The 15,025-nt window shown below is 35.5% G+C and overlaps 1 protein-coding gene across 2 annotated transcripts in view; it reads right to left on the reverse strand.

Moving 5' to 3' along the window:
• WAC (WW domain containing adaptor with coiled-coil) overlaps window positions 1-15,025 on the reverse strand; it is a gene marked incomplete at its 5' end in the record, with an annotated part of 63,847 nt that overhangs the window by 25,439 nt on the left and 23,383 nt on the right. For both annotated transcript variants that reach the window (XM_082480132.1, XM_082480131.1), the window contains 4 exons: window positions 9,298-9,606; window positions 11,100-11,212; window positions 11,691-11,806; window positions 12,582-12,688. In XM_082480132.1, the coding sequence (XP_082336258.1) occupies window positions 9,298-9,606; window positions 11,100-11,212; window positions 11,691-11,806; window positions 12,582-12,688 (645 nt within the window). The remainder of the gene's footprint in view (window positions 1-9,297; window positions 9,607-11,099; window positions 11,213-11,690; window positions 11,807-12,581; window positions 12,689-15,025) is intronic.

The raw sequence follows: 15,025 nt of genomic DNA on the forward strand, positions 1-15,025 counted from the left end.
ACAGAAATAATTAGCACTTAAATTCAGTTACACTGTATGGCCATTTGTTCTAATTAATATGAGCTATTTATTTAATTTTAAATTTGACTTTTAGTTAACATGAAAGTTTCTCTTCCTTTCCAGCACTGTGAGAAATTCCTGCACCGAAAATATTTCCACTTACTACAGGTGTACCACCAGTCACTTCATGCATCCTTCCTTTAAGAAGCCTGGAGCACCATATTTCAATTTTAGCTTCCCCTTCTCTCATCCCAATTAAACCCAGAGACCTATGTCCCCAAATTCAGTCATGACTAATGCCTCTATAGCACCAAAAAGGTTGGAGGAAGAATAGAAAGATGAATATGGATCCAAGATCTCACCCAGGATGCTTGCCCATAATAGTGAAGACCTGGATTTTAATCCCACCTCAAACTGGGCAGATAATGTCAACCTGGATACTCCACATTTGAGGCAAAAATCCAAATGAAAGCTATAATAACTGGCTGGGAAACTCTTTTACTCTAACGGTGTGGTTTTGGTTTGGTTTTTTTTTTTTTTTTTTTTTTTAATTTGGAGAGATGGTAAGAAGAGGCTGACTTTTAGTAAAGAAGAAAAATGAAAAGGTCTTGTTTTGTGTTACTACGTAAGAATAAAATGTTACAACATTTCTAAAAGCTTTTGTTTCCTGATAGCCTTAATTCCAACTTTTGAGATTAATTTGTAGAAAAAAGACTGAAGTGAGAATCAACATGTAAAGCAAATGAGATTAGAAATCTGAGTGAAAAGAAAGGAGACTTCTGCTTCCATGCGGTTATGGTAGAAATAGTTCATAATAGGTCACACGTACTCCAAAAAATACCTTTTCCAGTCAAGTAGTTGAAAATCTAAACCAGAAAAAAAATGTTGAAGAATCGAAATTTGACAGCTTGCAAGGATGCAACAGCCAGGGCGCACAGTCGTATTTTGATGCCTCAGGCAAACTTCTAAACAAGAGGCAGCCGTATCTAATTACAAGCTCCTCAGGACAAGGGGTTGGCTTTCAATGTATCTGTAAAGGGACCTGATCATTTGGCCAGGAGTTTTCATAAGAACTTACAAAGGGACATGAAGTGTTACAAAGACTGAAGAGGAAAAAAAAAAAAGCAGTTACAAAATTTTTATATGGTTTTCAGTAACATGGCTAGGACACTTGATTTGGTATTCGATTAGATCCCCCTTAAAACAGTAAATCATTAGTAATAGTCTCCGTTATAGAAGTATTACATACAAGATCTTATGTTACAGTATTCAAAGTAAACTTATTAAGACAACTGCAAGTCAAGACATATCAAGCAAACAAGAATCTTACCATACTGAACAAAACCATGTAAAGTTTAAATTGAACTTGGATCTGTCATAGTCCACATAAGGACAAGATACACTGGCAGACAAAAGCAAGGGAATTAGCACAATGGGGCATGTTAGTACTTTTATGTGCAAGTCCCCTACCTTACAGTCTTGAGAACCTTACCAAAAAACACAATAGAACCCCAACAACCAAAACCCCAACAAACCATCCTAATTTAAAAACAAACAAACCAACCAGAAAAAAAATACTAAGCAACCAACATCACTAATTTCAAAACTTAAATTTAATATATTTAGGCCTGTCTTCACAGTTGAATTATTTTAAGCAAAGCAGCAACTCACTACTATGTTATTAATTCACCTAAGCGATACCTGAGCTTCAAACCACACCACCATACCAAACAGCTGGAAGTATTTTTCACCCATGCTGCACTTTTGAACTTTGAAAGTAAACTGAATCAAAGGCACGCTCGAGCTAACAATGCAGTGAAGACAAACCTTAAGACCAGTTCTGGGTATTCACTCATTTTTTGAATAAAAGGACTCAAAATATATCATAAAAAAATTGACTTCCAAGAGGTCTGTAAAAGTACTTTAGTTTGGGTGAACTCTGCTATAAAAATGCAAACTGAATTACAAAAAAAAACCCCAACACAGTCCAGTTAATTCTTTTAGACAATATGGAGACACTATTCTGTAGCTGTATTATTGCAGGCATTTTAAGTATGTGTTAAAATATACCTACAAAAGATTTTTTTTTGTACAATCACCCAGATTAAACACCTAGAGAAAGCGAAGTGAAAAAATGATGGTGTCTAACATTCTGATCTTTGGAGATGGTTAACATTACAAAACCAACAGTTCAAATGTTATGACAGAATACACCTCTATGATCATGACTATCTACATGTACACTGTATTTACTTCTGTGTTATTGAACATCATAGAGGATGCAGAATACAATGGCACTTCACAAATTACGTAATTTAAGTTATTCACAGTGAAATAAAGGGTATAAAACTATTTCTGCTAAAAAACATTGTAAAAAATATTTGCAGAAATACAAGTATTTCTTGTTTGTATTAAGAATCCCGAATGGCTATTTTCTTCCCTACAAAGGGAAATTCCTTTGTGATGAAGACAAACATGCTAAACAATACAGAATACAGGCTATTTCTGTACAATCATGACTTTCATTACCTTAACTTAAACCAACCTATCTCACCCCACATCTTCCAGACTGGATACTCGATGTCACAGAAATAAATCCAAAAAATACTGCCAATGAAACAAAGCCTCTAAATACTTACACATCCATTTTTGTATAATATCATTACAAAGACTTAAAACTGGTTTAATTTATTTATGATGCTATACAGAACTTGCAAGTTTCGCCTTTAAAGTTAACAAAACTAGTCAAAAGTCCTCAAGATTAAATGTCTGTTTTACGAAAATCCTCAGATGTCACTCACTGGGGTGTATGCATTTCCCCTGCTTTTTCCACAAACAGAAGCAGAAACTTCTCACTCCCTAATTAATCACCTCCTTAATTCTCCTTTTCTGATCTGCTTTGAGAGACTGCTTCATTGTGTATTTTGCCATGCAGTTAAGTTTACTTTTCAACATTTAAACACTATTTCCTAGTTTCTAAAACGTTTACTAGGATTTTTAAAAAATGCTTAGAATTATGCAGCCCTGTGATTCTTAAATGCATTTGAAGCCTCAATCATCAGGAAACAGTCAAAATGAACACAGCATACTGAGAAAAGTAAAATATCTTTACAAATCTAAGTACTTTAGTTTTGCAACTTTGATAGACTGGTCTCTACACCTGTGTCAACATAAGTTCATGTTCATTAACAAGCTAACTACAGTATTATTGCAAAATAAGGCTTCTGATTACACAGCAGTCATTCATAAACCAAATTTGAACCACCAATCAGACCAACTTCAAACCTACAACAGAAATTTTACAAACAGAAAATGTAAATGACTGCGTCATATAAAAAAACATTCTTAAAGATGAACTATGCTGCAAGAGCTGCAAAAGTCTCAGACTATGACTGAAGTTGCTGGCTACTGGACCAACTCTGCAGCCTCCTCATTGTCAACACCAATTTCCATACAAATGCTATCCAAATGACCCTTCAACATCACACAAAACTTCAGCTATTATCATGAAAGTCCTAAAGAAAACTTTTTAAACTAAAAAAAACCCCAAAGACCCACACAAAACCCCCAACAAAACAAAAAACCCAACACCCCCAAAAAGCAGACCATAACCTACTGCAATCTCTTGAACTGTTGAAAGCTTTGGTAATTAAAATTTACGTGTTAGCTCTTCCTCCACATAAATAAAAAATTAGATAATTTTAGGGGTTTTTTTAGTGATTTTAGAAATATGACTTTGTACCAGTTTTTCCATAAGCTAAGCACATTAAATTTCAACTTCTGTAGCTTTTAAGAAGACTTCTAAAAAAAATCCAATCACTTTGTTGTAATAATATGAAAATACACTATGCATTCTGACAATCATGTAAACAAGCTAATTAGAGACAGCCTACATACAGAACTAGTATATAGAACTCAACAAGTTTCTGAACCATCATATGGTAAAAAAAATGAGCAATAAATAAAGCCATCAAAAAAAAAAAAAAGAGGAAAACAAAGTAATCAGATGTCAAACAAAAACAAGTAGATGTGGAGATTAACTTAATATGAAGAACTATTAATTGGTTTCACATTAAAATGAAGCAGGAAAAAACCCTTTTTATAATGGAAATAATTTTGAAAGGCCAGAATGATTAAGAAAGAGCTTTCTATTCATAATCTACTCTGCTGGAGTGTGCCCTACCATCACATCTTTTGGACAAAAAGGAGAGAATTGGAGTTATTGGGCAGTATTCTCTATGATAACAATCTGTATGCCAAAGGTGCGTCTTCGTTACAGGTTTCACAAGGAGGCATCTAAACAGAAGTAAACTGGAGGGTATTGCTTGCCCCAGAAACATCATGTCAAGTCAGAATGGAAACACTACACTGCACATTAAAAAATCCATACTGCTTGGAAATAACAGGGACAAGTAATCCTTTCCGAAAAAAACACCACAGATCATTTTGAGCAGTTGTGCCACAACATTCTTCAGTTACAACCTAGATACAAGAGGGCAAACGCTTCGCTTCTCAGAGTTTGAGGCAGTATAATCAAATGCTGCTGAATCTTGCTGTTAGTAATTTCTGCCCCTTATAAGAACCTTTGCTCCTAAGCAAACAGCTGATCCACTAGTGAATTGGTTAATGTAAAGTTATGCAGACTAGGTTTAATGCAGGGAGGTGAAAAAAAGGGAAGCGACAAAGTCTGTTTGACTGTTCAGCTCCTCTGTTTCAACAAAGAGCTCTTGGCACCAACAGTCCTGCACTTCTGCTGTGCCTCAGCCACCCCGTTCTACCTGCTGGAGCCCTTTAAGTACCTGTTCCTAGTACTTGCTCACTCCCTTCTGGCCCACCCTGTGTGCAGAGTTATTCAGGCGTGTTGGTGTGACAGAGAAGTGAGTGGGGGAAAAAAGAAACAAAAAGAGGAAATGCATTTTTTTGTGCAATGGCTTCCTTGACAGTCCTCCTTCTGACAACTAACATACCAGTACTCCCTATAAGACGAGCAGCTTTAAAATACTGCCAGGTCTACCTTGCTGTTACTCTGCCACATATATGGACAGCTGATCTAGTTCAACAAAGATTTTTTTAATGACATGGAAATTACTCACTACTGTTGACTGGATAATTCCCAAATCATCAATGCAATCCTTTGAGTGTTCCAATAGCTTTTACTACTGATGTAATCTCTTATGCCATTTAAAACAAAACCAACGCATTCAAAGTCCTTCAGATTTAACACTACAATATTACCCAATCACTCTATTGTGAGCTCGAGCTGTATCTTTGCTCTGCTAGCAACAGTCATGCACGTGTGCTCTCACAGCGTGCTCTCTGTGGGAGGAAAACTGTGTTACAAAATTTTCAGAAATTCAATGCCTTATTGCCCCATAAACCTCAACTCTGTTATACCAATTAAACAACTACCACCTAGAACTGCTAACTGAACTGCTTGATTTACTGCTGATGATTAAGAATCATAACACATGTGCTAAAGTACTTGAAGTATACAGGCCACCAACTAAGTTCTCTGAGCAGTGACAGTCACATTTACCTTTTTTACATAGTTCAGTTCTGACCTACTAAGGACCTTAAGCCACACCAAGATAATACAAATATTTAAAAGCAATGCATTTTGGAACAACACTTTTGGGTAAATGAAATTATGGCAATAACAGTAACCAGGTTCTCAAATGCACTCAATTTATCTAAAATACAAAAAACTCCATATTTTTCTCATTTGTATCACTCCAGTCTTAAAACTGAATTTTCATATTTTACCCCTGCTGCCAAAATAAATGTAGCAGCAATGCTCAGCAAACAAGTATAAAGTACTGGAAGAAACCTCCAGTCTCACTAGTGTAATTTATTCTAACCACTGCATGAATTGAGTAATATACTTAAAACTGCAAAACACAGCCCAAGAAGACGCAATGATACCAGGAGCAATGTTAATAACTGACTGCTAAAGACTAGCAAGTGTTACAAGCAAGAAAACCACAGGGGTGAGAAAAGGATGAGGAAGAAGCTCAGCTGTCACTGACCAACCACTTTAATCTGTCAGCATCAGGGTCACAACTCCCCTGGGCACTGCACTGGCCAGCTTGCTGAGATCTGTCAGAAAAATTTTAGAGTATTGCTGCATTAGAAACAAAAGTGCTGCCTGACGGGACTTGGAGGAAAGGTGTGAGAAGAAGTATCCTACAGACAGACACACTGTTAAGATACAGACAATACAACATTCCATTCAGTAACTGAATTAGAAATAGGATAATGCGATGTGCCCTACAGATAAAGCAGCCAAAAAGTAGGAAAAGCAACCCCACACTTTACCTGCATAAAGCACTCACAGTGAGCACAAACAGAAGCAGCAGATTCTGACTGGAACATTCAAACCAAAGGGTAGAGGTCAAATAGTTCCCCAGGAACTCTCCACTACTGCCAGCCATTGAGGGCAGAGGACTACCGCTAACAGCTGAGCTATAGTTCAGCCAGGGATTTTATTCAATCTCCTTGTGGGACTACAACATACCCCTGCAGCAAAAGAGATTGAGCTGAAAAAACCATTGTTGTTGGTTTCTGTGCTTTTTTCTTGTTTTGTTTTTCACAACTATTACTGCATTAAAAAACACACACTAAGAACAGAACTATTAAAACAGCGGTGTATATATATGCTGGCATAAGGCTGCCAGCGACACATTGACAAGAAGCAAGAAGTCATTTAGGCAAGGAATACTGCACATACTATTCAGTCATCTGTACCAAGGTATTATTATAAGCAAAAAATACAGCTTTACCTCTTTTTAGAAAGAGAGGGGGATGGCACAACCAGCAAACAGAAAAAAAAATAAAAATCAAAGGCTGTTTGCTTTACTAGTGTAAAAATAAACCCCTCAAACTATTTTCCAGTTTTACAAAGATACTTTCTTTGAACTCGGTGTCACAGGTCTTTTTTTTTTAAATTTTGTATAACAGCTACAAACAAATACTTTTAAACACTGCATACCTATAGTACTACAGGTTCACAGTCACCTCTGGGAAAATTAGTAACAGAAGCAAACTATCCAAAACCATCCCAGTGCATATACAGCACTGCTTCCTCCCTTCTTTTAAATTTAAGTATGTAAAATGCTACAGATATTATACTGGTCAATTTTTATATATATATATATAAAAGAAAGTCCAACATTCACAAAAAAAAAGAAAAAGGCAAGGCTATTGAATATTCTCTTTGAATGCTCACTTTCATAATATAAGCTGCACTGAATTTTTCTGTTTCTTTAAGAAGAGAGGTATTCAAGCAACATGTGAAAACTCACATTTTCTGGAATAAGTATTTCAAGCCTAACATTCACCTATTCTAATTCTTCAATTACTTACTAACTTTTTGTAATCCACCCTGTCTGAAGCTCAGAACTACTGTATTTGCTCACAATGAAGTGCCATGAAACACTCACACCAACAAGGCAAGAGTATTACAGAGTATCTATCTATTTAACCCATATAAACTTGAAAAAACTAGATAGGAATACAGAAATTCAGTGATTATTCAATATGGAACCACCCATGGTTAACACGGATTCTAAAGTAGAATTTATAGTGTCAAGACCACCCTGTGCAATCATTTTCACTATTCATACCCAATTGTATGTTCTCAAATGAATGTCGTATGTAAGAAATACTAGAACTCCCTGCCAACATTTGTAGCAGTTATCACAATGGGAAATTCCTTCAACTGCAGTAAGATTCAGTTGCTTGATTTAAGTGGAAGCAACTAATAAAGGTATGCAGTAAAGCACAGAAAGAATATATCCAGTCTGAAGTCTGATCACACACCAAAGAAGAATCAAGTACATGCCCGAATTGAGCAATAGTAAGGATTTTCTTTAAGAATATTTTAAAGGTAGTAATGAAAATAAAGAGGATACGTTAAAGGAGAGAACACCCGACATGGATGTTTTGCACCATCGTGTTTAAAAGTGCATCAAACTGCAATCAAAACATAGAACCTGAACTGAAGCAGGTGACTATGGTATTCAGTTCAAGAACCACGCATAAACTGGTAGACCTTACTGCTTGCTTTACTGTGCTGAACAGAAAAAGGCTTGCTGAAAATCTTCTGTTCCTCTGCAGTTTGTAGTTAACATTCACGTACCAGGTCATGTAAAAATTGCACAGTCTCAAGAAAAACATACAAAATTTCTTTACATGCACAATTTTCTTACATTGCATTATTTGCCAGTGTATGATATTGTTTGGATATTTTGGATGGCCAAGTGCACTTATCTCTGTGTTAATGCTGGAATTCTTTAAGAAAAGAAAACTGGAAGGCAGGAAAGCAAATGCAGAGTGTAAGACCAATGACAGATCTGAGTCTTTTTGTTCTTCTTTTTAGCACTGCGCTATTCTTCTGTAACTACAGACTTGCAAATATCAACAGGGCAACAAGCCATCTTTAAAAAAAAAAAATTAGTGTCACACTAATTAAGCAATATTTTAAATTAAAACCAGACATGTTTATAAAAAAATCACTTTCTCCCCTCCCAAAGCACCCGAAAGAGAATTTTTTTATACAATGTTACTAAGAACTCAACTATACCAAAATATCACCCTATCACTAAAAATACACATCTCTATTCTCACAATCTTCTTGAGCTCTTCTTTCCTAATACTGAAGTAAATCCAATTAAAATATAGACTTTTGAAGGGTCACAAACACCACACAGTGAAGTCCTAATGTTCACCTGATGTGTCTAAATGTTTCTGGTATTATACAGAAATACAAACTTCCAGCACTTTTAGAACGGAAGACTCAGTAGACCACAAGACACAGATCAAAACAGAAGAGTATCTGTTACAGACATGTAGAAAACCGTGTTGCTTTCTGTAAGAACTGGCATTCCAAACAGTAACAGCAGTTCATAAAATATGGTCCAAAATCAGTTTCAAATGGTGTAACTATGTTAAGAACTCAAATAATGGCAAAGATCCAAAACAACAGGAGGGAGGACAAAAATTAAAATACGTCCTACTAAAATACATCTTTCAAATTATCATTTGAAATTATAATTTGTAGAATAAGTCAATAAACAGCACATATTGCAGCGTCAATTTGTGTAAGTGCAAGTGCAAGTTGTGTAAGATACAGCAAACATCGTTTAAGGGGAAATAAACACATCAAAAGAGTAATCGGGTTCTAAGCACACACAATCAACAGGAAAAATATCTATAAATTCTGGAACTAACATACTTTGAACAAACAATGCAAATGCAATGCATCATCTTAAATACTAGAAGGAATTTTATTAGACATACCTTTTCTCTCTGTTTTCTGTGGAGGGATGGAAGATGTGGATGTAGGCAGTTTTGATAAAGTAGATGCTCCATTAGCATCAAAGGATTTCTTTGGCTGGTGATCAGATTGTAGAGAAAATGGACTAGGAGGAACAGTGCTTGGGGTAGCAGTTGGATGAACCACTGGTTTGATGGGATGCTGTACTGGAGTAGAACTACTGTGAGTCTCTGCTCTTGGCAGTCTGTAGTCTCTGTCATTGTGCCTGCTTGTTTGAGATAAAATATTCTGTGGGAGCATATTACTGGCGTCACTGGAATGCTTGTCTTCCACTTTTTTCAGGATTCCCCAAGTAATGTTGCAATAAGAAAAAAGATTAAATTAGAAACTTCTCTAAGATTGCAGTGACTTTGATTAATACAGCTGCACATCAACAGCTAGAGCTGATTGAACTTCTTATGATTAAAAAAAGCCTCAAGTAGATCAGCATCAAAAGAGGCAAAACTTAATTTTACTCACTGACAAAATGCATTTTCTCTGACCTTTGCTTGATTTAAGAGTTCCGGTTAAGCACTGTGTTTTGATGAAAGGCTGCTTTATAACAAGTGTTACAGTCAAGTTAACTTTTGAAGTCTCCTAAAAAATCTCAATCAAAATCTATTATTTCCATCTTATATTTAGCATGAAGAGATAATTCGTGCCATTTCTTTTGTTCATTTAAAATCCTGAACATCGAGTATAATTTAATAGTTTCAAATTCTAGCCTTCAAAGAATTCCACTTGAAGTCACTTGAATACCACTACAAAGAATTTACTTTCAATTGAATTAATTCAAGAATACTATCTATTAAACGAGTGACTAATCTGCCTTTGTCACATGCTACACAGGGAACATACCAAGCAAATATAGAGTAATTCTTTTTATTGATTCCTAGATTTTCAACTGTCACAAAACAAATAGTTACTGCAATATGCATTTCTGCTATCTTTTCATTGCATACAGTATGTTTTAGCATATGCAGTATGTTTCAGCATACACAACAAAACAGCCCCTTATACATCTCTGCCTTGTCAAGTTCCAAGCGAGGGGAGTAGGGGGGTTGACAGGGAAGTTTAAAAAAAAAAAAAAAAAAAAAAAAGATTAATACTTTGGCTTCTACTTTTAAACCACCCTGAGAACTATGCTACAAATTCACCCAAACTGCATCAGCGTAGAAAAAAAATCTCATAGCACAACCATTTCCCAGCAAAAAAATGACAAAGATTAAAGCTAGGCATCAAGAAAAAATTTTCCAAGTAATAGAAATTCATAGTCCAGGAAAGGGTTTGCTAAGAGTATTGGCATGGTAAAAATATACTTTCAATAATGTACACAAGCATCTGAAAACTCTGATATCATAATCCATTAAATTAGCTTATTATTTTCAGATGTGAAATCAAGGTTTTATAAGACTTCCGCATCTCTATTTTTAAGCTCAGAATATGACATTAACAAGTCTCAATGATAATGACAGTCCAACTACATCATAAACTGTGCAAGTTGTTTCAATAACAACCTATAAAGATAATTAAATTAGGCAGTAAAAGCTGCAAAAAGGAGGAGTACCATGAAAAGCATTAAGCAAGCGTTGTACTAGTAAAGGCTCAAAGTTATTTTAAGAAACAACATTTGGGAGAGCTGTCTGTGCTATCCGCTTTGGCCTTTTTATATAAAGGGGTGAGAAAAACAACGAAGGAGAGGGATTTTAATTTTTTTTTTAAGTTTGGAAAAGAAAACAGTAATGCAAACAAGGCAAGAATATATTACTGTACAAAAACCACATACTTCCACTGGCAAACCCACTGGCAGCTGTCGCCTGCATCACCTCTCTTCTGTAATCCCTATCTTTTGGAAAACTGTTAACTGACATTTTGCTTGCTTCTTTTTGTCTCTGCTCTCTGAAGAAAAGAAAACACAAGTTAAGTAAGAATTTACATCATCCAGTAATATAACACTTTTTATGACTGAAGCTACATGAGACCAATTTAACTATCCTAAGAGCTTGCTACTACAGGTGGAGTAGGCAAACTTCAGCCATTGCTTCCTTACATCGGTGCTTGTTAAAGCCCTCAATGTACCAGTTCAGCTCACTAACATTGCAAAAATAACCAACAACGAACCCACCAAAAAACAAAACAAAACCCCCAAACCCTCTCACCAAAAAAAAAACCAAAAACCAAACCAACCATACTTCCCCCTCCCGCTCTGGATCATCAAGGGATAAAATAGGTGCCAGAGGTCATGGTAAGGGTAGGAACACAGTAGACTTGGACCACAATCTTTTATAGCAGTAATCTATTAGATAAGCTCAACTGGTCTTAAATGAACTTAAGAGTGTTTGTTCTTTATACAATGAAAACAGATACAGGCATATACCTTTCCAGCCACTCTTTTGGTTTTTCCCATTGTGAAACTTCTGTTCGGCAGTTGTAGTAGTATTTTTTGCCTGAAGAGCTGATGTGTTCAGACCAATCATCTGCAGAATCGTAAGCCTGTAAAATACAAACAGTGTTGGACAAAAGACTATTTGAGAGTTTCAACATACAAATCTAAAAGCTTCCACCATTTCTAAAACTACAGGGCATCCTCATATGCACCCACATCACTGTGTTCTATTTACACCATCCCTAAATGCCCGTTTCATTTTGATAGTTTAAAGATGTGACCACTACACTCCTGTTGCATTCTGGAACAGTTTCCTCTGTTTTATTCCCATCAACTCTGAAACAAAACCTAATAGTACACTTAGTGGGATACAGTAATATCAGCATCGATAACATTAGTTTTCTGCACCTTAAAACTTCCTCAAAAAGTATTAGTTACATTTTCAAAATTTTTCTATACTTCACAAATACATCTATTCTGTTTTCGATGCAATTTTTATCAAACACCACCCTAACTACTAAAATTTAGATAATAAAGTGACTAAAATTCACAATGCATAATGCATCTTCAGTAAGTAAAATCATACTGTATTCTCTAGATTTACCAAAGTTCATGGAAAATATTTCTCTACTTCATTTAAATAACCTAGTATTTTAAAATTCAAGACAGGTACCTCAAAGATCTAATTTTATCAATTAGAATAGTTTTACAACATATAATAACTGCAGCTTGGGTTCACAGATTGTTTATAAAAGAAAGATTGATGCTGGAAAACTCAATGAAGCAGGTCATGTACATGCCGCCTGTTTTAGACAAAATGATGAAAATACAGTGGGTATGAATGGGGTGACACATGGATGAATACCAATCATAAATACTCACTGCATCAGAAGTTTTGCTTGGATTATTGCTGGGATTAGAAGAATGTGAATTTGAACTATGAAGAGCACTGTGGTTATGTGAATTTTCTTGTGGAGAGTAACTGGTCCCTAAAGAAAAACAGAAAGACTATTCACCATGTATGTTTTCAAAGAAATCCACCATTTACATTCAAAGGAGGTGGAAGGGGAAAAGAGAGGGGAAGGGAGAAGGCAAGTTGTCCACAGCCTGGACCACAGCATAGTTCAGATGCAGAAGTATTTCAGGAGACCATATGTATATTTCTTTTTCACACAGCATAAAGCTCACTTTGCCTTTCTAGTTACAATAATGTGGTATGTCCCTTCCTTAGTCTTGCTCTCAAACATCATTTCACTAGAAACAAATAAGTAGACTTTATATTTTTTGATAGTTGGAGGAGTCCTAACATGTCAATTCAGAAATTAAGAGACATTTTCTCCTCAACAATAGGTTAGAAAGTTTAAATGGGTTTATCAACAGCCTACACAGTTAGATACACAAAATCAGGTTTTAAGTGCACTGGAGCAATGCTCTTTTCTTAACCCTTTTGAGACTACTTGTAACTGGTTCTAGCTAACTATTTCTAATTATACATCTAGATTAAATTAATTTCCCTGCACCTCAGTCTCTGCAATCTAGGTATTGACATCTAGAATACCAAAGGCATCATTTCCCAAACCACCACCTACTTCTGGCCTCCCTAACAACTGCTTCGCAAGGTAATCCAGTTTTCTTTCTTGCCATGAAAACACTTGGGCACAAGAGAACAGCTGGGAAATGAAAAGGGAGATAATTCTCAACACCTTTTACATCTATATTTGCGCCTAAGATCAAGTCGCCAACTACACCTGAACAGATCTAATTACAATTAAACAAGGCCACCCATTAAATTTTCTTAACGTCTCCCATTCCTCAAAAATTTCTAAGCAAGTAAAAAACTATCCCATTCTTTATGCAATTTCCTCTTTGTAAGTTTTAAATGTTCACATAAATCACACCCAACTAAAACAAAAAAATTTCTTACACATTCCAGGGAAAAAACTAGCTATTCCAAATACAACACTCCCTGCCTTTATTTTTCCTCTGCCTGCTGAGAATTTTTTTAATACCCAGGGATACTATATTTCATACCACTAGCTTCACATACTGTATAGCAATGAAAGTATGAAGCCAAAGTGCTTTGCAAATGGCAATGACTGTATCTTACAGGCAACTACAATAAAGAACAGTCCACTGATAGTGGACTGATAGGTGGGAGTGAATGGAGCCATTAAAATATTTTTTTAAGTGTTCCGATAGCTGCACACGCAGAAGATGACTAAATGACATATAATGGTGCAGAATGGGAGAGATTATAACGCAAATTCTGAGCCTTTTGACTACACAAGTGTCAATAAAATTACTATTTCAAACTTCCTCCCTGCCTCTAACCCTGCAGGTTAGAAAAGACAGCCCATCACAAAAGCAGAGGTACACCATGACTAATCTGCTTAGTACCCTACAAAGGTTAAAGGCTGATTTGCACATGCATAAGTTGTTGCAACCTGAACTTTCAGTAGCTCTGAAGCTTTTCCTACAAGATTTTGGCTAAAACCATGTTATTCTCTTTAAAGATCTGGGGGTAAAAATATATATAAAAAAAAACAAACAAAAACAAAAAAAAAAAAACCTGAAAATGTCTTGTCCTCAAATACAGCCTTCCAAAACCAAGACAATTAGTCCTACATCAAAAGGATTTTGCATACAGCCAGGTGAAATGATTTACGATGGGGTAACTTAAGCTTGTCAAAGTAATACTCAGAACATCACATGCTTTTGATGCACGTGAATAGAAAAAAAAAATTGAGCTTCTAGTGAATAATGTGACTTTACATGTTATGTACATTAGAAAATTCCATAATTTAGTCTTTAATATGCATTTATAAAAACAGACACATTTAATTCCCCTAAATGTATGCAAGAAGCACATTATAATTACAAGACTTTACTCCTCAATCAGTCATACCAATAGTCTGTTGGGTTTTTTTTTAGATACAGATTATGGTGTGGGACAGCTGTTTAATATTTTCATATTAATCATTTTTTTAATAGTCTTTATTTATTTACTATACCCTTCCCAAACTTTACTGAAAGAAAATAATTCAAAATTCTTCATGTAGTTCTATAGGTTCCTTAACGCAGACACAGTCCATTTCTACTATGAGGTAAAACCATCTCTCTTTTTAAAGGAAAAAACAACATGAAAATTTACCAGATGGTTTGTTTGAGCAGTTTGATATTAGTCACTTCAAAACTTTAGAAAATACCAATGTAGTTAATTTACTGTAATCCTGTACCATGGATGCAGTAACATTACATTTTGTTCAGCATACTCAAGATGTAGTTGGTGATTTTTAAATATTGTAGTGGTCTAAATACACACCACA

This window comes from Vanellus vanellus, assembly GCF_965231255.1.
Source record: "Vanellus vanellus genome assembly, chromosome: 2".
In the NCBI taxonomy this organism is placed as follows: Eukaryota; Metazoa; Chordata; class Aves; order Charadriiformes; family Charadriidae; genus Vanellus; species Vanellus vanellus.